This window comes from Zootermopsis nevadensis, unplaced genomic scaffold (genome assembly GCF_977971745.1).
Source record: "Zootermopsis nevadensis isolate Lab colony 2312 unplaced genomic scaffold, Znev_1.0 Znev_ptg000028l, whole genome shotgun sequence".
Lineage (NCBI taxonomy): Eukaryota > Metazoa > Arthropoda > Insecta > Blattodea > Termopsidae > Zootermopsis > Zootermopsis nevadensis.
Window position 1 is genome coordinate 14,156,285 of NW_028259160.1, and position 23,095 is coordinate 14,179,379.

At 38.0% G+C, this 23,095-nt stretch overlaps 2 protein-coding genes and 1 long non-coding RNA gene across 6 annotated transcripts in view; 1 reads left to right on the forward strand and 2 right to left on the reverse strand.

Annotated features, from left to right (window-relative positions):
- The window catches only part of LOC110832786 (uncharacterized), a 56,881-nt gene that overhangs the window by 24,637 nt on the left and 9,149 nt on the right, over positions 1-23,095 (forward strand). The window contains exon 3 of one of the 3 annotated variants that reach the window (XR_002544044.2): positions 422-2,124. The gene's annotated coding sequence lies outside the window, so the exon portion shown is untranslated. Of the gene's footprint in view, positions 1-421; positions 2,125-15,780; positions 15,870-16,321; positions 20,799-23,095 lie in introns of those variants that run through there. The other 2 variants (XM_022070096.2, XM_022070097.2) reach the window with 2 other exon arrangements.
- On the reverse strand, positions 6,538-8,513 carry LOC110832788 (uncharacterized). Its single transcript, XR_015537530.1, has 2 exons — positions 8,241-8,513; positions 6,538-7,676 (listed from the first exon to the last, which is right to left on the reverse strand). It is a non-coding gene; the product is annotated as an uncharacterized LOC110832788 (long non-coding RNA).
- Positions 9,278-12,938, reverse strand: LOC110832787 (uncharacterized). 2 transcript variants are annotated; one of them, XM_022070104.2, is made up of 4 exons: positions 12,787-12,938; positions 11,641-11,739; positions 10,500-10,637; positions 9,278-9,491 (listed from the first exon to the last, which is right to left on the reverse strand). In XM_022070104.2, exons 1-4 carry the CDS (start codon positions 12,850-12,852, stop codon positions 9,354-9,356), a joined length of 441 nt encoding a protein of 146 aa, XP_021925796.1. In that variant the 5' UTR covers positions 12,853-12,938; the 3' UTR covers positions 9,278-9,353. The 2 variants fall into 2 exon arrangements, with proteins under 2 accessions (XP_021925796.1, XP_021925795.1); XM_022070103.2 differs by having other exon boundaries at positions 10,500-10,640.

Here is a 23,095-nt window from a genome sequence, read left to right on the forward strand (position 1 = left end):
GTACATTCATAAAACGACCAGTGATGTTCATGGATCAATACAAGACGAACGCATTGAGTTATATTGAATTGCAATTAATGCAATGCGGTCTTTCTGCGAAGTGCATAAAATGAATGCCTGATATATTCCAATGCGTCCATCGGTTCAGCCTCACAGATGTAAACTCCGATCTCCGAATGTACTGAACGGAAATTGGCCAAACTTTGAATTCTTGTCTAAAATAAGAGTTACGGTGCAAAATTTATTTCAGTTCGTTATCTTCCCAATATAACCCTTACTTCACATGAAGCTGAAATCGAAATTTATCACCGTTCTAAAAATTGAGCCTTCTTTCAAAAAACTGCACAACATAAAATACATGTTATCTTTCACGTCTGTGACTTATAGACTTGATATTTTAGATGTGGTGAATGTTTAACAGGTAATAAGGAAGAATAACATATGAAGTTGAGGGCTCTACCTCGGCCTAGCTGCCGGGTGGAAGGACCGAAGTTTTTCGTAGTGGAATGATGAATAATAAGAGAGAACGGGCTTACTGGGAGGAAGATCTTCTTCCCCAGTACCAGTCTGTCTTCAACAAATCACACGTCGACTCTGTGGGATTGGACCTTAATTCGGGTCTTTACGTTGAGAAGGACCTAACATTTTGTACAGCCGTAGCGCTGTTAGGAAGCAATTTCGGGCTACAAATCTTTATTTCCGTTTGAGAGTTTGACGCTGTTGATATCATGGATTACTGAAAGGCATCGTTTCAACTTTACAAATTAATGGCGAAGATGATAATGATTACTCTGAATGGTGAACTGAGACTGAAGCATAAGATGACGTGTCTTTGTATCCGACTTAACTAACGTTCATCCGCATGTGTCAGTCCTCGTAATGTCTTCTGTCCTCGGTAATGCTGTGAGGGTCAGTCCTCGTAATGTCGAAGCAGGACTGGCACATCCTACGTCCACGTCTTACCTTTGCCAGAGCTGAGGGAAAGTCTGGCGAAGAGACCCGCTGTTATCTGGCTGTTCCTGAACAGACAGCGCAGACCCAGGAAAGCGTTGCCTGACCCCAAGGTTACAGGTGGCCCTAATAATGGAATGAACTTGTCATTTATTTGTTTAAGTTTTCACTTAACTGGAACCCATCATCCACTCTCTATTCACTTCTGTTTGAAATGTAGTGACAGCTTCGTTTGTTGAAACGATGGCAGAATACTGCGAAGTTAAATTGTAAACTGTTTTATATTCGGTTCCTTGGACGTCGCTGGACTTCATTTGGGTACGTGTGTGAATGGAGTTCTTCCTCAGGAAGCTTTTCAGGACCAGTGACGTAGATGAAACGTCCGATTGATTACCAATTTCTTGGAATACAATGAGTCGTAGCCCTGATTTTTGCACTGACGCAATGCGAGCGCGCGTGCTTGTGTGTATGTGTGTGTACATGAGCAGTATTATTTGCCACTGTTACTTAGCGTGAAACTTTGAAATCGTGAATAATTTAAATATCGTGAACATTTTATTCATATCGCATTCGTTAAATAAATAATAATTTTTCGATTGAAAGGGGAGAAACCGCAATGAAGCCTTGTGATATGCATGCAAAAGGGGACTGAATAAATCCAAAGTTATGTAAATTAACTAACTAGTTGGCTTGGGGAACCCGAAGGTTCATCACCGAATTAACCAAAGCCCTCAACCGATCCCTGTCCTGGGCCAGCAAAATCCAATCGCCGAACTTTTGCAACAATATCATTTTTGGGAAACGCATCAATCGATGTTTTTCGTGGTTTTCCTAGGGTTTTCCAGATAAATTCCGGGATAGTATCTAAAATTAGGCCTCTCCTTCCATGTACGTTCCAATCCATTATTCATCCTATAATCCGACGCCATATTTTGAACTAATAACAGCGTAGTCGAATGAAACATAAATAAGTAAATGCAAGATAAGCGTGTTACGACTCCTCCAAGCTGCTCAGTCGATATGCGACTAAAGTGAGATGTTAGATAACAATAGATCTTTATTTTGATCCCATTGTGTCACGTGTTTATGCTATGATTTTAGCCACTTACATGACGTAAACCCTGTGTATGAGATCACAGTTGTTTGACGGAAAATAAATTAGTCACTGCATAATATGTTCCTTATTTCCTTTTCTTATGAACTCTAACTCCATCACTTTTCAGAAATTCCGTTCCTGTAAATAACCCTCGGCGATTAAAAGAAGTGCAGGAAGGTCTTGGTGTTCTTTTATTGTACATACAAACCTCGTCCGTCTCGTCATCGTAGTGGCCAACATAGAAATTACGCAGTTTTATCCAGTCTCCTGTCACTTCAACCCTCTTCGGCCCAAATATTCTACTTATCATCCCGTTCTTAAACACCCTTGTTACCCATGTTACGAGTAACTTCGATAGGTTTGTATATTTTAAACTTTGTGATTTTAGGCAAAAAACCGGAAGCCTCACAGAAATGCAACGCACTGCAAATTCTCCTTCAGCTATGAAATTATTCCTTTAGGCGATTTACAGTCGGATGAATATATTAATATATTGAGGTAATTTTACAAATTAATGACTAGACTAAGAACCGGACAACTTGCGTTCGATTCCCGGCATGTGTTGAGATGTTTCTCTTGACTACCGCATACAGACTAGTTTCGGGGCTCGCCCAGACTCTTGTTCAGTGATACCACGGATTCTTCCCCCGGGGGTAAAGCGGGCTGGAGCGTGAAGCTGACCGCTCACCCCCATCTAGTGTCGAGGTCAAGAAAGAGTGGAGCTATAACTCCACTTCCCTACACCCTTTCATGGCGTGATGCTTATTTAAGTACGAGGGATAAATTCACCTCACCTTGTCCCTTCAGAAATTTCGTGAAAAATTAATAAGTAGAACAAACATATAAGCCTATATATTCCAAACTTCAGCCATCAAAGCTGACGTAAAAGTAAGCATGGTTTTCGTTTGAAATAAAATCTAAATATTTATTGGCCGAACTTTTTTTTTCTGCAGTTGATCCTTTTTATATAGAACAAAACATAACGAGTCTTTATAGTGTTTCTTAAATAAGGAACGGAAATTTCTCTGCGTTTCAAGTTTTCAAGGAACAGGGGAAGATAAAAGCAAAATAATTGTGAAATACAGAAGAAATGTGGAAAGAAATGAATATAGAGCCAGAAAGCCGAAAGCGATAAATATATTTTATGCTGCTATAATTATTATCAGTTGCTAGGCAACAGAAATTCTAGGTTGGTGTTACATCAAATCAACTGTTTCTCTGTTCGTATAATAAATGCCAGTAATATTTCGAATGATGGTTCCAGTTTAATGAAGTTATTTAGATTTGTAATATCTATGCCTTCGAGACCCCGTTGACGTCACAACTTCATATAACGCATTACATTATTGTCTGTATTGGGATGTACTGTGTGAAATGACTACATCAGTCAAAATTCCAGCTGGAATCATAAAAGCAACTTTATGCTATAATTAATGTAGTTTGTCATTATACGCCTACGTAAATGCGCATTAATTAACATTGTGTAAAGAATCGGTACAAAAGAATGAAATGTCGGGGTCTGTTAGAATGAGATGATTTCTGTCACTTGTGTATTTTATAACATAAGACGATGGACAAGTTCTAAAATCCCAATATTCCAGATCGTATGAGATCATTCAGAGGAGCAGATTGCGACACTGATCATTATCTGGTGGTAGCAAAAGTGAGGGAGCGGCTTTCAGTAAGTAGACGAACTAAACAAAATTTTGACACAGAAAGATTTGATTTGAAAAAATTAAGTGAGGGAGAGGCAAAGGAACAATATCAAGTTGAAATTTCGAATAGGTTTCAAATTTTAGAGACAAATGAGGATAATGAAAGTGTGGACATCAACAGGGAGTGGGAAAATGTCAGAAACTGCATCAAAATTTCAGCAAAAGAGAAACTAGGATACTACAGGAGAAAGCAAAATAAACCGTGGTTTGATGAAGAATGTTCAAAATTAATAGATCGAAGGAAGCAAACAAAATTTCAATGGTTGCAGAACCCAAACAAAACAAATGCGGATAATCTATGTAACGTGAGACGTGAGGCTAGTAGAACCTTTAGGACTAAGAAAAGGGAATACCTGAAGGGCAAAATTGCTGAACTTGAGACAAATAATAAGGAAAAAAACATCAGAGACCTGTACAGAGGCATTAATAACTTTAAGAAAGGATATCAACCCCAGACTAATTTGGTAAAGGATGATAGTGGCAATTTGCTTGCAGATCCAATAAAAATTGTGAATAGGTGGAAAAATTTCTTTAGCGAGCTCTTAAATGTTCATAATACTGGTGATATTAGACAGATTAAAATGCATACAGCTGAACTGTTGGTGCCAGAACCTAGCTTAGATGAAGTGGAACTAGCCATTGGGAAGTTGAAAAGTTATAAATCTCCAGGAATTGATCAGATTCCGGCCGAATTAATTAAAGCAGGTGGCAAAGGGTTGCATATGAGGATCCATAAGCTTATTCAGTTAATTTGGGATAAGGAAGAGATGCCACATCAATGGAAGGAATCCATAATTATTCCTATTTATAAGAAGGGGGACAAGACTGAGTGTGGTAATTACCGAGGAATATCGCTGCTATCAACCTCATACAAAATTCTATCCAACATTCTTTTGGCAAGATTAACCCCATATGCGAATGAAACTATTGGGGATCATCAGTGTGGGTTCAGACGAAACAGATCAACGATTGATCAGATCTTTTGCATTCGTCAGATACTAGAGAAAAAATGGGAGTTCGGTGGGACTGTACATCAGTTATTTATAGATTTCAAAAAAGCCTATGACTCTGTGAAGAGAGAAGTGCTATATAATATTCTTATTGAATTTGGTATACCAAAGAAGCTAGTGGGTCTAATAAAAATGTGCTTAAATGAAACCTGCAGCAAAATTCGAGTAGGTAAATATGTATCTGAGACATTCCTCATCAAGAACGGTCTAAAACAAGGAGATGCTTTGTCTCCCTTGCTCTTTAACTTTGCGCTAGAATACGCCATCAGGAAGGTCCAAGGTAGGCAGGAGGGTTTGCAATTGAACGGGACACATCAGCTATTGGCATATGCTGATGATGTTAATTTATTGGGGGACGATATAAATACAATAAAGAGGAACGCAGAAGTTTTACTAGAGGCTGGTAGACAAGTGGGGCTGGAAGTAAATTCAGAAAAAACTAAGTACATGTTAGTATCTCGTCATCAGAAGACAGGCGGGCAAAATTATCTTAGGGTAGCTAATAAATCCTTTGAAAGGGTTACAAAGTTCAAATATTTGGGAACAACAATAACAAATCAAAATGATACTTGTGAGGAAGTTAGGAGGAGACTAAATTCCGGAAATGCTTGCTACTTCTCAGTCCAAAATATTTTGTCTTCCCGTCTGATTTCTAAGAACCTGAAAATTAAAGTATACAAAACAATAATCTTGCCTGTTGTTTTGTATGGGTGCGAAACATGGTCTCTCACTCAGAGGGAGGAACACAGATTGCAGGTGTTTGAGAATCGGGTGTTGAGGAGGATATTTGGGCCTAAGAGGGAAGACGATGGGGCGTGGAGAAAACTGCACAATGACGAGCTTAAAAATCTGTACTGCTCCCCCAGTATTGTGAGGGTGATTAAGTCGAGAAGAGTGAGATGGGCGGGACATGTAGCGCGCATGGATGGGACAAGAGGTGTGCACCGGGTACTGGTTGGGAAACCTGAAGGGAAGAGACCGCTGGGGAGACCTAGACGTAGATGGGAGGATAATCTCAGGCGGGATCTATCCGAGATAGGAGTTGAAGGAAACTGGATTTTGTTGGCCCAGGACAGGGTCCGGTGGAGGGCTTTGGTTAATTCGGTGATGAACCTTCGGGTTCGGTAAGCCATCTAGTTAGTTAGTTAGTTAGTTAGTATTACACTATCGTCAAAACCCTTCAGAATCAACTCGTTTGAACCAGTTTAACAACTCTGACTGACACTGACGACGTCGAATGAAGGCGAAAAGGTCCTCAAAATAATTTTTTGTTTGAAAACGTTTAATGCGTTTGTGTTTGTACGTCAGAAAAGGAAACGTCAAGCAAAGACGGACTTTATTTCGCTTGTAGAAACAAAATTTTATTACGAAATTAAATTCGCTGCAGGCCATTCATCATATTCGGATCTGGGAATTGCAACCCACAAATTAAAATAATTTAATTCTCAAGCCATGCCTATAATAGATTATACTGATGTTCTTTCAATTAATTTGTAACTACACTGCAACATTTCAGATAATCTTGGTTCATCTTCTCAGGCGTTGTCGGATCTTGTCTAACTAGATTATGTTTCGATATTGACTTTCAAGATGGAAACAGCGAGAACTTCCATTTCGAGGAGACATTTACCTTATCTGGACCGTATCTGGTAGTTTATAAGTTGGCCGCTAGATGTCTCTGCAATTCAAATGGCAATCGCAGAAAGCTCGATACTTCTACCTGCAGTCCAATGCTTGTGTTAAAAAACTCTGTTTCACGTTAGTATTTCAATGTAATATGATTTATTCTCCAAATGTTTTAATGTTCTTATACCAATAATGTATGGTGCCATTTTACCCAGTCTTTCAACTTGATGGACCAAAAGACACGGTACGATGTTCTTACAGTTGTCAGATTGTTTGACAAATAGAGCGTGCTGTGTTCTAAAAATCGTTCACTTTCTAAAACAAGATGCAATGTTATCACAGTTTTTACTTTATACGTACAAACGCAAGTGCGACATTGTGGATTGTGGTCTTATAGGCTATGACGCCATGTTGCCTTGTAGATGATTATTCATAACGTTTCTCCGAAATAACTCCAGATACCACGATCCGCATATACACAGCCATAGCAACTTCAATTCTCGTGAGATGAGATGTTCTCACAATCCTTACTTTCTAAGATCAACCACCAGGTGCGATGTTCTCACATATAATTCAAGTTCGTAGTCTAAAAATGACCCTGTTTACCAGCGACGTATTTCACTATTACCAGGATTTGTTGATGTGGAATCGTCTGCAGTGTGTCGTGTTGCCGACAGTGAAATTTATCTCGAACACAACTTTGTCTGTGTCTGGTTTTAAAGGTTGGTACCATTCGCCAAAGTGAACATCGAACGATAATAAACCCACTGGAAGTAAAAGTTGAAACGTGACAACCAAATTACAATGTCACGTGCATTGCATATTGTACTTTTAAAAGTCGGATTTAAGGTTCTCACGGCGGCAACTACGAAGATGGCTTTCGCGTCTCTCTCTCTCGTCTGCTGCATCGTTGAATAAACTAAGACGCAAGAACAATTGGCGCCCTCAATAGGCTACTCAGTGCAGTCGGTTGGAAATAAACATTTTGTCAAACAGCGAAGCCATTCATTTGAAACATAAATAATTATTCCCGAAACGTAAATTGCGGTGAATGTGTGGTACAAGCTCGTAGAAGGAAGTTTTATAAATCGTGGTTGCTTGTTAATTGTAAAAACACCGAAATTCATAAACTTGAGGTTTAAAAATATCAAAATTGGAAATGCTTCTACTCACTGTTACGTCATATTTCCGAAGTACAAGGAGAAATGAAAGGAAAACAAATGATTGTGTTGTCATAAATAGCACCATGATTTGGACAGATTGCATTTGGTAGCAATTCTAAAACAAAATAATAATATTATAAATCACGAGTGAGGCACTTGGTAGGTTAATTTGCTTCAGATACCACAACATTCCAAGTTTCAGCTTCAAAGAAATGTAGATTCACTTTACCACACGCTTACTATTTAATCCCGAAAATAAAATTGAAAAAGCACCTTGCTCTAAAATTGTAATAAATTATTTCCAGTTAATATCTCAAGACTTCTGTCAGTGTCTGGTGGTTAGTATATTAACACAGTATTCAAAATGTCCGGGTTCTACCCCGTCTGTCGCCACTAATATTAAAACAGAATCAGCAACAGATACGTACGTCAATGTTATGAAAAATACCCACCAGGAGACAGGAATATGGCCGATTTCCGAGCTGTCGTTTGTCAGATATTCCTCATACGATCTAAAAAGTACTTTTTCCAGCTGTAGTAATTTATATGATACGACGCTTGCTAGAATTTGCAGACGGCTCACGGTCCGTGAAACACTTCACTAGGCTACTTGATTCTGAAAATTGGAGCGGGGGACACTAATAGCACATCCTGTGATCAGTTTATTTCTACGATCTACCTGATAAATATGTCCTCACTTGCTACAAGTTGTGTCAGACTGCAGGAAATGTTTGTGTTTTGGCGACTGCTGAGAAGCTTCCAAACCCCTTCCGTTGCAAAGGACGCTACAAGAGAATACAGAACTGAAGTTCCAAGTCACATGTCCAGTCCTACTCACGTTCTTAGATAAGAAACGTTGTCCTTCAAGACTTATACTCTACCTTGTCACTTACGTGAACACGTAATTCTATAGGGGCCCTCCATTTAACACGCTAAATGTCAAAAGTGTGTGTTACAGCATACCCCAGTACACAATATTATTATCATTACGATTTTGGAAACTCTATCACAAATCCAAACAGAAACTTTGGAAAGTTCAGTACTTTGCTCAGTTCGTCTTAACCCGGCAAATGCCCCGTTGGCAGTGAGATTCGTAATATTCCTAATAACAACTTGAAGATGGCTGTCTTCTGGGCTGTTGCGCCGTGTAGTCTGGTACCAGAATTAACGGCGCAACAGCCCAGAAGACAGCCATGTTCAGACTCACAGCCGCAAAAACCTCAAATCCTGCATAATAACAACTTGTTTGATAACAAAATTTTTAACACAAATCTTTTGTTTAAATCGATTAATAGGAAATTTCCATTTTTACTGTCCTCAGAATCGTTATGTACTTTGCAATGTTTTACTGTGTTTGCTGTGTTCTGCGTTTTATGTCTGTGTTATTTTCTTACGTTGACCCTGGAATTGGTTTGTGTATGTGTTGAGTTAGCACGTTAAAGTAAAGAACTGAATTGAATTACTTAGTATTAGCCATTCACAGTATAAAATGTTAACAATCTCAGTGATATACGCTATTTTGTCACGTGGTCATGAGTAACTCTGTCTTTATTGTGAAATATTATGTAGACGCTTTAAACATCTTGGTTGACAGTTTTAGAATATTATTTATTTGTGATACGTCCAATTTACATACAGTTGTACGAAACGACAAAGAATTGTCTATTTATTAAATATATAAAAATAAGTTTAATATTTTTAATATCATACAGCGTATATTAAAACATCTGCGTTTATTTAATGTACAAATATAATTCTTACAAGGTACAAAAATACACTTAATGTAATCTGTTTACAGCGAAAGTCGCAGACAATATTTCTTTTCATTTAATGTATATGCAAGGTCAAGTACAGTTCTTCGAACGTCCGTCAGGTTTCCTAAGTTACGTGTATGTGACTTGATGTCGAAATCTCCCATGTAGAAAAGCCACTGAAATTTAAAACAAGAAAAGAACAAACCATGAATTAGACAATGCATAAAGCGGAGTTTTTCATTAGTGATTGAGCTGTGCTTCAGAACTTATTACACTTCTTATATCTCGTTTCCAACACCGCATCGGTTTGCGTCTTGAAGTGAAAAGTTGGGTGTAGCTATTCGATTAGAAATTACTCCATAACCCCGTTAGAAACAGATAATCTAAAGCAATGTGCAACCAGAGTAAGTCAGCTAAAACTACAGAAGCCTCTGGTTTGTCGACGAGAGATATTAAAATTTACAACAAAAACTGTAAAATGAACCCAGCGGGCCAGAAACATCACATATTGCCTACCGCTACCATCTTTTAAGAAGTATTTTTCTAACGGGCCCAGTAGTTACGCCCACTCTTCTACCAAAGGATGAAGATATAATTGTCGAAACGTCATGCTGTGTTCTGTTTGGAATGTACAATGTCCAAAAACACACTTATGCTAATATACGACTGTCAGAGATTTTAGCATTTACCTATTTGGTATTTAATAAGTCTTATCATCTTACGACTGCAAGGTTGTAAATACTAGATGATCTTTGTGATGTTGTACCCCTTTGTGTCCAGTCACTTTAGCAACAAAGCTGCAAAGATGTCTTGTTCACTTCGTCATGTCTGTCCGCGTGTAAGAACGGATTTTCATGTCACTTTACGCTGGGTCTTTGCATTCTTTATTAAGTGAAGTTGCGTAAAATTAATTTAATACACACGTATTTACAAGCGGAAAGTGACGGCTTATTATTATTATTATTATTAGTAGTAGTAGTAGTAGTAGTAGTAGTAGTAGTAGTAGTAGTGGTTGGAATCAAGCAAAGAAGTCTGCACCGACAAACTACGTTCACGAAGAAGTTACAAGCAGATTAAGTGGGCCACGGCCGCTACCTGCACGTGCTTCCTAGTTTATGATTCGACGCTGTATAACACACGCAGTTTGAAAGGCGTCGCTTTATCATCATCTTGATTCATCTTACCTTGGGTGATGAATCGTTGTCCGTAAACAGAAACATAGTCCCGTTTATCTCTGTGAGTGCTGAAATATGCCCATTTTCTGTGGCGTAGCTTAAATCTTTGCCAATAACTGGGGCATTACAGTTGATGAATTCAATTGGCTGCTGCGAACATAACAGATATTGCTTAATATTCCGTAAATCGTATGATATAGGAAGCCTGATTAACAGATTGTTTACTGTCTCTCTTTAAATATTTTGTTAATATTAAGGTTCAGTACAAGCCGTAATTAACTTTATGGAGAAGCTAAGCTTCCTCGAAAAGCTGATAGCCGGACACTCCGTAATACATTCCTAATCTTTTATGAAACCATAAGGTCCATACTGTGTTTACAAGAGCCATTAACTCGACCCTATCCTGATCTAAATTAATCAAGTTCACACCTTCCCATCATATTTTCTTTAATATCAAGATTAATATTATCCCCCCATCCACACCTGGGCCTCCCAAATTGTTTTTCCTACTCAGGATCTCCGAGTAAAAATCGTCCATGATTTATTAATCTCTCCCATGCTTTCTACATGTCTGGCCTACCTATTCTCCTTTATTGCTCATTAAATATTATCAGGCTCGTCATTATAACATTTTCAGATTGTAGTCCATGTGTCACAGCCCGATGTGTCAACGGAATCGAACCGAGAAAGGAAGAAGTTTGTGGCAAGTCCAAAGATCAGAAAAAACTTCGGTAGAAGGAACTGACTTGAAAATCTTTTGAACACTGTAAAAGCTTCTTGTTACAAAAAAATTCGTAAACAGTTGAATGACTATCAGCTTCTCATAACGAATTGTGTTACATGGAGTTAGAATGTGGAAATCAAATAATGCCACAATTCATTTTATATCTCGACACCGAAGTAATTCATTTAACATGCACATTTCTAAAAGAATCCTCTGTAAGTGAGGTCCGTTAAATAAAATGGAGGAGCGTAGTTTATATCATTAACTGTTATTATTCAAATTTGAAAAATGTACATTACAAACACTGAAACTGACTACCAGTAATATGAAGTACATGGCAGATCCCTAATAGATGCAGTGTTTCTTGCTAAATGTTACACATTGTTCAGGCGAAATTATTTATAAGTTGATTAGGAACACAATTACCGCAGCGCTGTGTACTTCCGGCAGAGACATCACTACAGCGCATATGGTTAGGGCCAAGGCTGATTTTATCTTGCTTATAGAACTCATGTTGCTGATACTCTGAAACAGGTGCGCCCATTATTAAGCCACTTAACTAACACTGGTGTTTGATTTTTTTACACAAAAGTGCTTCGTTTTCTTATTTAGGGAAGCATGTAATAAGAATGAATAATTGCTGCAGGTAACATGCAAAATGCATAATCATCAATTGTGCCTCTAGTAATGGCGGGTTGTCTGTTATTAATTTGTGTAACGACGTATCAGCCGAATATGTTGAGGATGACTGTAAATAATTTATTAAGAAATTTCAGGTTTCCACAGAGTTGAAAATGATGATGTTTTTTTAGGGTTTTGGCAACGTGTACACTCCTTGGTAGATGCTAACGTTTCGGAGAAACAGGTTGCCTCCATCTTCGACTTAACTTTGATTTGACTCACTCCCTCAGCCATCAATTACTATAACTTTTTTTAAATTCTTCCACTTCAGGCATCACAATCTCAGCCCTGAAGATGGAGACCGTATGCTTCTCCAAAACAATGACATCTACCTACGGGTCTATAAGGCACCAACGCCCAGAAGAAGTTTGAAGTAACGACTGTTGCTATTAAAATGTCCTGAGAGGAAGTTTTAGGTTGCTGAATTCGTCTTCAACACCATCAATAAACAGATTTGAAGATTTCTGTCTTCTGAGTTGTTGCGCCGTGTAGTCTGACCAGACTACACGGCGCAACAACCCAGTAGACAGAAATCTTCATACTAAGAATCGCCCTGATGACGGAGGCAGTATGACCTCCGAAACGTTGGTTAACATCGACCAGAATACACAGCGCAACAACCCAGAAGACAGAAATATTCATACTAAGAATCGCCCTGATGACGGAGGCAGTATGACCTCCGAAACGTTGGTTAACATCGACCAGAATACACAGCGCAACAACCCAGAAGACAGAAATCTTCATACTCATCGCTGTGAAAACCTCAAATCTTACACAATAAACAGATTTTTACAAGAAAGTATACAATGCAACAATGATTTGAATTCGTATCTAAATTGTACCATGCCAGTAAGCTTCAAAGCGACAGACGTGTTACTATTCTATTCTTACCTTTTGCAGCTTGTGGGTCCAAAGACAATTCTTTGCGAAAGAATCCCAAACATAGCGAACATCCATTGACTTAGACAGCGTTTAAATAGCGTATTGATACATCCAGTGCCAGAGATGTAGGATAAAGTTCTTTTTGTGACGTAATTGTTTGCTGTAGTTAAATTAACATGTGTTTTTTTTATACAGGTATCTCTAAAGTAAGCATTAATACAAGGTTAACATTCCGTACTATAATGTGTTTGAAGCTTTTTGGGATAGACTGTACACTGTTGTCTGGGTTTCCCCGCTGTCACACAACAGCAAATATACCATTATCGTGTTTGAATTGTGCGATCTTTGAAGTTGCTTTAACCTTGATTTTATTCAAATAGCAACCTTGAGTTGAATCAGACGTGCGCTTTTCCTTATAAACAGTCATAATTTTACTTTGCATGCTTTCGTTTACGTTAGTGCCGAATCGACGTTAGATAGCTTTTATAGCTTTATTTTCTTAAAGAAAAATTCTCACCACCTGTTTTAACTATAGAATGAATTGGTCGTTTTACACGAAACTTGGCAAGGACGGTATGGCACTCCAAAACTCCCCAACCGTCCACTTTTATTTCCTACTTTTAGTAATGACAACATGGCGGAAGTACTAAACTGTGGTGTCCTAATGTTTCGTTTTTCAATATATAAATTGAGACTTCAGTTTCCCACGGTGGTGCGAAGATTACTGTCTTTTGTGATATTGCGTCGTATAGTCTGGTAGAAGTTTATTGACTTCCATCATCAGGGTGACGATCAGCAAACACCTGTGAAGCGTCTATAAACTTCTGCCGAGCTACACGGCGTAACATCCCAGAAGACAATTATCTTGAATGCACAACATTTTGTTGAAATCAAGAATTACCAGCGTTGAAGTGTGTGTCTCTTTCCACTTAATTTTTATTGGTTATTAAAAAGTATCGACTACAGGCAGTTTCTGCTGCTGTTACTGAGTCTAGACACAATTTTGCATTTAATTAAAAATCTTACACATCAACAGAGCTGTATTTCAGACGAACTCGCAAACAGCAGCACAAAGCTATGGTAAAAGTTTATCTGCACGCGTGTTAAAATTCTTTACGCTTAATAAAATTCCTTATTGGTTGTTATTAAAACACAGCATAAATATTCGACTTTTGGTCTTTACTTGAAAATATAGAATTCCGTTTTAATTTTAAAGGCCTAAACTTTCCTATGAAACATAATAAATAGGTAGTGACACAAATGCAAGTGAAGTTTTGTATTTAAATTAAGGGCACGTGAGCAAACTTGAAAAACAGCTCAAGTGTCGTTCACGCCATCAACACTCTTCCCGCGTCAAGTATTTACTTTCGTTAATGGAAATCGTGCTCACCAAAGCAGGAATTGTGTGACAAGTCACAGAACGTTTGCAGCTGCTTACAAACACCTAAACAAATCAGTTGCTTTCGAACTCAGCGCAATTGTTACTAAATGCAAATAAAACGCTTAATAATACTTATCATCCTCTGTTATCGCCGAAACATAAAGTACCGGATCTTCAATTTATGCGGTAACGGCCATGCTTGCATTGCGTGCTCGGCCGGGTGCACTGTTGGTGTGGGAGAGAGATAGCGTGTTCTTCCCGTGAGTCACCGGCGAATCAGTTTCATTGCGTCTCTCGTCGCGGATTGACGTTGATAATATGGTGTATAGTATTAAGCAACGTGTGTTCTTAGTCCAAACATACGCCAAATATTCATCCTACGGAAGATGCCGTCGTAAATATCGCAGACATTTTCCTGGTGAAAGTGTTCCTAGCAGGCCCATGATAGAGAGCTTAGTAAAAAATTTCGTAGTACGGAATCAGTTTTGGATAAAAATAAGAACAGGAAACGACAATTCGTTTCGGCATATCCCAAGAAGAGCTTTGTCGAGTATTTAGAAATATGTTAACGAGATGTGAAGCTTGCCTGCGAGCACAAGGAAGTCACTTTGAACATATTTTGTGATTTAAGGTAAGAACAATTAATGTAATAACATGTATTAGTGACGAGAAATATTCGTAGTTCGCTGTTACTAGCGGCACTGAAACTGATTTGCCGGTGACTCACGGGAAGAACACGCTATCTCTCTCCCACACCAACAGTGCACCCGGCCGAGCACGCAATGCAAGCATGGCCGTTACCGCATAAATTGAAGAACCGGTAATAGCCCTATTAGAACGTCTCGATTTACAAATGTAATTGTATCTCATGTCTGAATTCGGAGTTACAGCTGTTTTATTTTAAGTTATTTGACGACAGCTATAATAATATGGACTGATTGAGCGAATACTGTTAATAGTCAGTCTGTTAATTGACCAGTTAGTCGGAAATTAATTTCGTTAGTAAGTTATAAGGCCAGCCAGTTGATAAATGTTTAATCACCAATTACGCAACCAGTTACTTGATTGGTGTCAGACAATTTATCAGATATTAGTAATGCAGCCTGTACGTCACGTACTTACAGAAGTATCTCAATGGAGCAGAGCTAATGGTCATTTAGGTGACCGAAAAGATTCCCATTTTATATGAACCCGAATGTTTATTATCGTGTTCACAAGAGCCTACTTATGTGTCCTGTCCTGAGCCAGCTGAATCCAGTCCACACCTTCACGCCTTGTTACTCAAAGACCTGTCTGAAATATGTTTAAGTAGTATTGAGCCGAGCATCCCACGATCCCACGGACCCAGAAACCGCGTGATGCCTTTATCGTGGAATTTCGTACAGTGTGCCCAGTATCCCACAACCTGTAACTTCATGCTTCTGAGTAAGACATCTGCTAAAGTCGTACAACAAACCGACAAACAAGTCTTTGGTCCTGGTTCGGGAGACACGAGAACGTTCCCATTTCAAGCTTAATTGGTTTTTCCCTTCGAAGATCTGATAATCGCTCTGGGGCTGGTTTTTGTTGAACATATTGAAGTGCGTGAACAGATAATGAAGATGCCTCTCGTGTTGTTGCAGTTTGGCGGCGCACTGTATGCTGCGCAGTCGTTCAGCCGGTCTTATCCTGCAGGTACTGCTGTCGGGGGGTACGTACAGACATACATTCGGTAAGTACGACTGCTTTAAATGGAGATTGGTTCTGAAGCTGGGTAAAAAAAAATCTGCATGGTCAGATGAAAGTTTCGAAAGGAAATTCAGAGAGCTCAGTCTAATTAAGAGGATTTCGATGTGATTACGCTGGTTGTTTGTACAAGTTACGTCACTGCTTCCCAATTAAGCGTTGATTGCAATTATTTGAAACCGGTGGATTCATAGTAACCAATACGAAACACTTTAACCACTTTCTTAATGGTAACCATTGGTTACATCAAGGATACTCAACTCGCAACTCTCAAGTCGCATGTGGCCCTCCAGTACGTTTTATGTTGCCCCTATGTTCCATTAGGAGCCACGGTGGTCCAGCGGTTAGAACGCTGGCCTTGTAATCCTGGGGGTCTCGGGTTCGATTCCCGGCGGTGCCCGATTTATAACTTGTGTTGGGCAAGGCCGTGGTCTAGGCAACACGGAGTTTTCCTCCGGGGGCTTCCCCGGTTTCTCCGTGGCATCCCAACAATTACTCCATTCACACACAGAAGAAGGCAATGGCAAACCACTTCTGGATCATCTGCCAAGAACGTATATGAACAGGTCCCAGTCCGAGAAAAGGATGGAAGGGTCCTGTTCATATGGACCTGTCGTCAGACAGAAAACTAAATAAATAATAAATATGTTCCATTCTTTCCCAACAAATATTTGTTAATGTTTATATTTCCTCTGAAAAATACAGCTAATCTTTTTCGAAAAAACTTTCATTTGATTCACACGACACATAACATAAGCACGGAAAGACAAGGATTATAATTTCATAGGTGTTGACACAATCTTCATTTTGCCGTATGCATTAATAATTTTTAAAATGAGTCATCGCTGAGAAAAACTAAATTCGATCTTGGTGTCTTGTATTTTGTATCGATACTGGCCGAAATAAAATCCGCCGACAGATTTGTAGACCTCAGTATAAAATGTAGTTATCGACACCAGTTGAGTATTTGTTGAGGTGAAACACGTGGCCTGACAGATACTCAATTGCACCTCCGTTTTATTTATAATTTCGCAGAGAATTCATACAAATTATCAGTGTTTATTAACTTTTTCCATGCGGAGATTTTAAGACGAGAGCAAGCAGTTATTTTTTCTTGTCACTACTAAGACTGGTGATCGATACTTTTTGAAGAGTCATGAATACTCAGTATGTAATTCATAAATATTAAACAAAATATTTTATGTAGGGTTTGAGGCTTTAGCGGACGTGAGTCTGAAGGTGGCTGTCTTCTGGATTTTTGCACCATGCAGCCGCGCGGCTTACACATCGCCCTGATGATGGAGGCAACAAAGACCTCTGAAACATCGGTAAACTTCTACCAGACTACACGGCGCAACAACCCGGAAGACAGCCATCTTCAAGACATGTTATTTTGCTAGCGTGGTAGCATCAAACATTAGCCATTTAATACTAAAACCAATAGTGTTTCTGAACTATATAACTCCATATTAATAGACTTATTTAAGATTAAGTAATTCCTCCTGCGTCTTTGTATTTGCAAGTGCATTAAGATCCTGCACCAAGCATGTTATACAGTGGTGTGCTTATCATTATTCCTTTCCTATATAAAATGACCATTAAACAAGATCTGATTTCTTCGGAAATAATTAACAAGTATCAATTACCGAGGAAGTTTTGTCTGTTGTAGAGGCACCAATGACACGTGACGCCTGGCATCAGAAAAATAGTAGGTCATTAACCTCTGACATATTTCCATTCCCTTCCTTCAAGCTTCGCCATGTTACGCGTTTCCATGGTGAACAATCACCGAACTCCTGAAAAGTGTGAGTGGAGCGAATGTCACAGGTCACTGTACCACGCTGTCTGCGACCTACGAGTTAACCTGCACGATCCAAGGCCTGGATTAAAGTCGTTTGTGCTATTGCATTAACCATGCAATCACAGAATACGTAATCATTGGACCTAGTTACTCTGCTTTTCTTGTAAAACGGAAAATGCTTAAGGAATCATACCGATGTCCCTCTCTGTCTGATGACTTTTGAACCAATGGACGGATCTTTATAAAACCTGACGTGAAAATAATGCCAACAAAAATGACCGCAACGTTTAGTTTTCACTTTTATATCTTACATAATACCGACATGGCGGCCGAGCGAACTTGAGAGTCAGGAGAAACGCGAAGTTCTTGATATTGTGTGTAGTAATAGAATTTTAAAAAATGCAGGTTTTGTTGGTGATCATTTCACTTGGTTGATGGCTCCATGATGACTGTGTTCAAACAAATTTTATTGATGACAAGACAAACACTGAAGTTCTTTAAACGATTAATGCTGCAAATTCATAACTATGCTGAAACTTGAGCGGCTTCTATCCCGCGCAATGCAAAGCGTCTTTTACAAATGATCTTTTTAATATTGTAATTCACTGAACTCGAAGTCAGATCAGAAATAAACAAAGGGAAAAAAGTAGGGAACGGGAAGGAGATATAAAAGGAGAAAAAGGGAACAGAAGTGCTGGCCATTTAGTAAAGGTTAACTACTCTTCTGGAAAGCGAATTACGTTCCTACGCTGTTTCTATGAATTATGCATTTACAGTAATCTGAACTTATGTGTAGTTGAGGATTGTACATAGCATTTTAATAGGGGAACCTGAATGAAAGAGACTGCTTTGGGAGTTCTAAGTGTCCCTGAGAGGATAATACAGAAATATGTATCGAAACAGAGTGCAAAGGTGGATTGGCTGCAGATGGTTTAGGCTAATGTCTGAAGGTAGTCTCATGAGATCGCGGTGATGCAGCTTCGGTTTCCATAAAAGGCTGGGAATTTCTTTATGATCTCAGAGACTGCGTTTCAAAAAACCGACTTACCTATTTGGAGTTTGTTTTGTCATGATCATTTATGCTGACGGGTCTCGTGTAATCCTGTATAGTATATCAGCAGGTTTAATCACTGCTAAAATATTTCTGACATTTAAATAAAGGTTGTATGATTATCATGTAGAGACTGAATATTGGCTTTGAAATTTATTTTACGTATGAGTACAGTTGAAAATAAGGGTCATTCTTATGCTTTTTCTTTATGGATCGTGTGTCACATAGATCTTAAGGCTCCCAGTTTAGTTTATAACCACATAATAAGCCCACTGGTCATTCTGAAGATTATTTCATGCTGTGTACTATGTTTCATGTAAAAACTGAACGTTTTTTATTCGAAGATGGATGTCTTCTGGGTTGTTGCGCCTTGTAGTACGGTAGAAATTTTCCGATGTTTCAGAAGTGCTTGCTGCCTCCATTATCAGGGCGTCACCCTGTTATTGGAGGATTCAATGATAATTTGAACACGTTTTCCGAATTTTACCACATGCACCATAAATTATATTTTGCAATTAGCATTTGTAGTTGTGATAGTGTCGTTAGAAACTAATGATCTGTTAAAATAATTCATTGAACCTGTGAACATGAATTACTTAAAATAACTAAATGGCGTCCATAATGGAGACTGAAACATGATAAATGCCCTAACGTTTGGCAGAATTAAGAAGAGTACTGAATTTGATTTTACATTTCATCTGTCATAACCAGCCATAATTTTATCCCTTGTAGTCTTAGCCACACGAAACAAAAACGTTTACCGTTCTTGGAAATACTTCACCGATGTGTTCATGAAACCTGCCGGCCCATCCCTCCTCCCTATATTTTGCCCTCGTCTGAGCTTCAAATCAATATACGGCGCAGAAGTGCACGAGGAAACTCAGCCAACTTCCTGTGTCTCCTGCTGAAAACAAACCCAGCTAGCAGGGTTTTCATCCAAACCCCTGTGCATTATTGCTGTCGGGACGTGTATAGTTGCGGCACCCGAATTTGTCTCCAGTTCTTTTCAGATATATTGGGAACGAAATAGTAATTGAGATGTGAAAGTTGCTTCAAGATTCAACATTTTGTTTAAAATGCGTAATGAATTTGCTTGAGGACTGTCGTTGAGATTTGTGTTCAGAAAGTGACTCATCATGTGGCGCAATATTTCGAAACGTTAATTTATTTTTCCGTTGATTAATCTATGTTCTGCCGCCCTCTGTTACGCTCGAGTTGTGAACAAAAGTGAAGATTTTGTTATAAAACATTACGAAACATTGCTAATATTTATTTTAGTTTGGATTTTAAAATATTTTTTATCGTTTCAGATATAAATTAGAGTGATTCCTGCCAAAATTATCTCATTATCTGAGCACTGAACATCAGTAATTCTGTGTAAACTTTGAACTGCAAAACAAACGCACTGCATTCTGAGGCGTAATATGAAGCAAACGTGAAGTAGAATGAGTACAACGCCCATCCATTGCGTGTCGTGATTTTGTGAAAATTAATACTGCATTACGGGACGTGGCGTATTTCTGTCACAGAACAGTTTTCAGATAAATAAAATCTTCTCTCGTGTCAACCACGATATTTGCACAAAATAATGTTTAAGCTTATCAAGTGTGTAGCGTAGTTTTGTGAATAACAAAATATGTAAACGAATGAGTCTCTAGTTATAGTAATAATGCTAGAAACGTTCACAATATCTTCCAATAACGTCGTGAAACGGGATGCCTACCCATAGGCGGGGCACAGCAATATTATAACTGCGTATACAAGACTGGAAAAGAGAGTAAGACCAAGGAATGTATTTGAATAATATGATGACCGGAAGTGCCATGTAGATCTTGTTTTTGAATATTTTTGCGAAGAGAAGAATTGTGCGTTTCACTTTAAAACTCCCAAACTACAGTGACTGTATGAAAACAAAAATTTAAAGCTACTTGTAAGGAGAAGAAGGGAGGATCTTCTGTGTCAGTTGACATCTTCCCGGAACTAATCTTCATAAGCCTGTACCTGTGCACGGACCAAAGCTTCGGAACTGTTTCATTTCTTGAACAGAGAACTTAAGTAACAAGGTAAGTGACTGTCATATTATTTGCTTTAAAATATTTGTCGCCTTTTTATAATGAGATTTAAACCATTCCTACGGCTATCTTCTCTTTTGACTATCAGCAACCTGTAGATTTATGTTACAAATTGAATTTAAAATAGAACATTAATATTACTTAGTCTGGAAGTTGGTAGATTTTAATGCAGAAATCTTTCTTGCACTAGGCTTAAGGAGGGACAATACATTGGTCACTGTGTCGTATCTTTACTGCTAGCAATATTGTATAGATATTTTTATTTTCGAAAAAATGTCATGTCAAAAGTTTATATAAACCAAAAAAACATATTCCTATTTCAGTTTAATAGTTTGAATTAAAATCCATAAACTCATATCACACTCATTAATGATTTATTACATCATTTGTTCTGAGTCGTAGATTTTAGGAGCTGTATCCTGTATAATTATTTGTATTTTGTACAATTTGTTATGTTTTTCCTGTTACTTTCACTTTGAAGTTCATTAAGATTATATCAGTTGTAAGGAATAAACGTTCATAAGCTGTTGTTAAATAATAATTCCCTTGGAGCTGGAGTGTCCAGATATTTGCCTATATATCAGTAAAATAGGTATATTATAACATTATTACAGCTTATTCTAGTCTTTGAATAAATTTCTACTGAACTACGGACAGTAACAAACCCAGTAACGTTTTTCTGGTTTCCTTGGAACATGTCCGTCGTACCGTTACTGAAGTTGAATGTAGCCATGGCTGATTACTTATTTTTAAGATATCTCTTGCTTAGACTTCAACTTAAAATTGCGTGTGCTTTTCTAGAATGTCTCATTCGAATTGCGTGCTAATCTCATCATATCTTCGATATAATATTTGCGTTTAAACTTAATTAATATTACATTTTTCGAGTTCAAATCGATAATATTTTGTTTCTGTCTGTTTTCCACATGACAGTTTAGTTTCTCTTTGTATCGAAATGTAATTTAATTGACGTGGTTTAAAATTCATAAAGTAACAGTTTTAATCGCAAACATTATTCTTATCCATCAGTGACATCCACAAGTGGTCAGTTCTCCATTAATCAAGCTGTCCGCAGCTTTTCCATCCAGTGGGCTGATTCGAATATAAATTAATTTAAAAACCTTCCAGTAAATAATTAAACAAAATGAAATTACAAACGAATTACGTGTTCCATTTCCAAATGACAGTTATTTAATTAAATGTCGGTTGCTGTACTCTTGTGCTCAAATAGCATACAGGCATAAATTAAATTATAGCAAATAAATTTAAATATATATTTCTTGGGGCGAAACCTCATTTATGGACACTCCTATTGCAGAACATTTCTACTCTTGTTTTTATTCGTTGCACAACTTGATATTCTTAATGCTTGATTAACAGCACAAATAACTCGAGAGATGGCGGGCAAATCCTTAAATCTTACTTTGTCTGACTTATCACTTCACGAATGACAGTTTATGATCTATGATAACACAGATGTTGAGTTAAATTGGTAATGACCATTAAAATACTTTAAAATTTTCAAATATTTACACTAGTTTGAATTATTCTCTTTTATTTGCATTCTGATGTGTTCGCTCGGAGCTCCAATTATGAACATAACGTTTTCAACACTGAAAACGAGACGTCTCATTTAGAATGTGTTAGTGGCGTCGGTGACACTAAACGTCGTCTGTCGCGTTTCGGAACTTAAAATTGAAAAATTGACTTTGGCTTTTGACTTCTGAGTTTTCAATATTAGAAATCTCTGGTTACTGTGGAAGAATTTAAAACAGAAGACTTTAAAGGCTCGTAGGAAAGTTTATGTTGGAAAACGCGTTATTACTTTCATTTATATAATTCGACGTTTATTGAATTACAGACGCAGTGAAAGAACGATTTGTCGTTAACTACGAATTATAACATGATCAAGCAATTAAATCATTAGAATAATTTGTCGGTCGTTATTCAAATATTAATTTGTTGTTGACTGGAAGCCCACGTGGCGTACTACTCAGAAGATTAGCATCAAATCTTCACCACCTTGAGAACCTCAGATCTTGTGTTGTTCCTTTGTTAACTTGTGTTATAGGAGCGTTGTTCAGTTTCATATCATTCGAGCTTTCTCCCGTAAATGGGTTTCTGTTATGTAGATGTCAACAACAGAACTTTTACAAGTTGATATCTAATTCTAATAAAATCTTCTTGTGTAATCAGAAGCTTTAAGTGGTTACACGAAGAAACCAACGTTTCGGGAATAATTTTTGTACCCATAATCGGGGTTCTGATGTCTTGCATATAGTTAATTA

Coding starts and splice junctions, on each gene's coding strand:
- LOC110832787 (XM_022070103.2), bottom strand. CDS start 12,852: ATGGATGTTCGCTATGTTTGGGATTCTTTCGCAAAGAATTGTCTTTGG. Junction 11,740..12,786: donor GGACCCACAAGCTGCAAAAG/GTAAGAATAGAA, acceptor CACCTGTTTCAG/AGTATCAGCAACATGAGTTC. Junction 10,641..11,640: donor CGGAAGTACACAGCGCTGCG/GTAATTGTGTTC, acceptor TTATGTTCGCAG/CAGCCAATTGAATTCATCAA.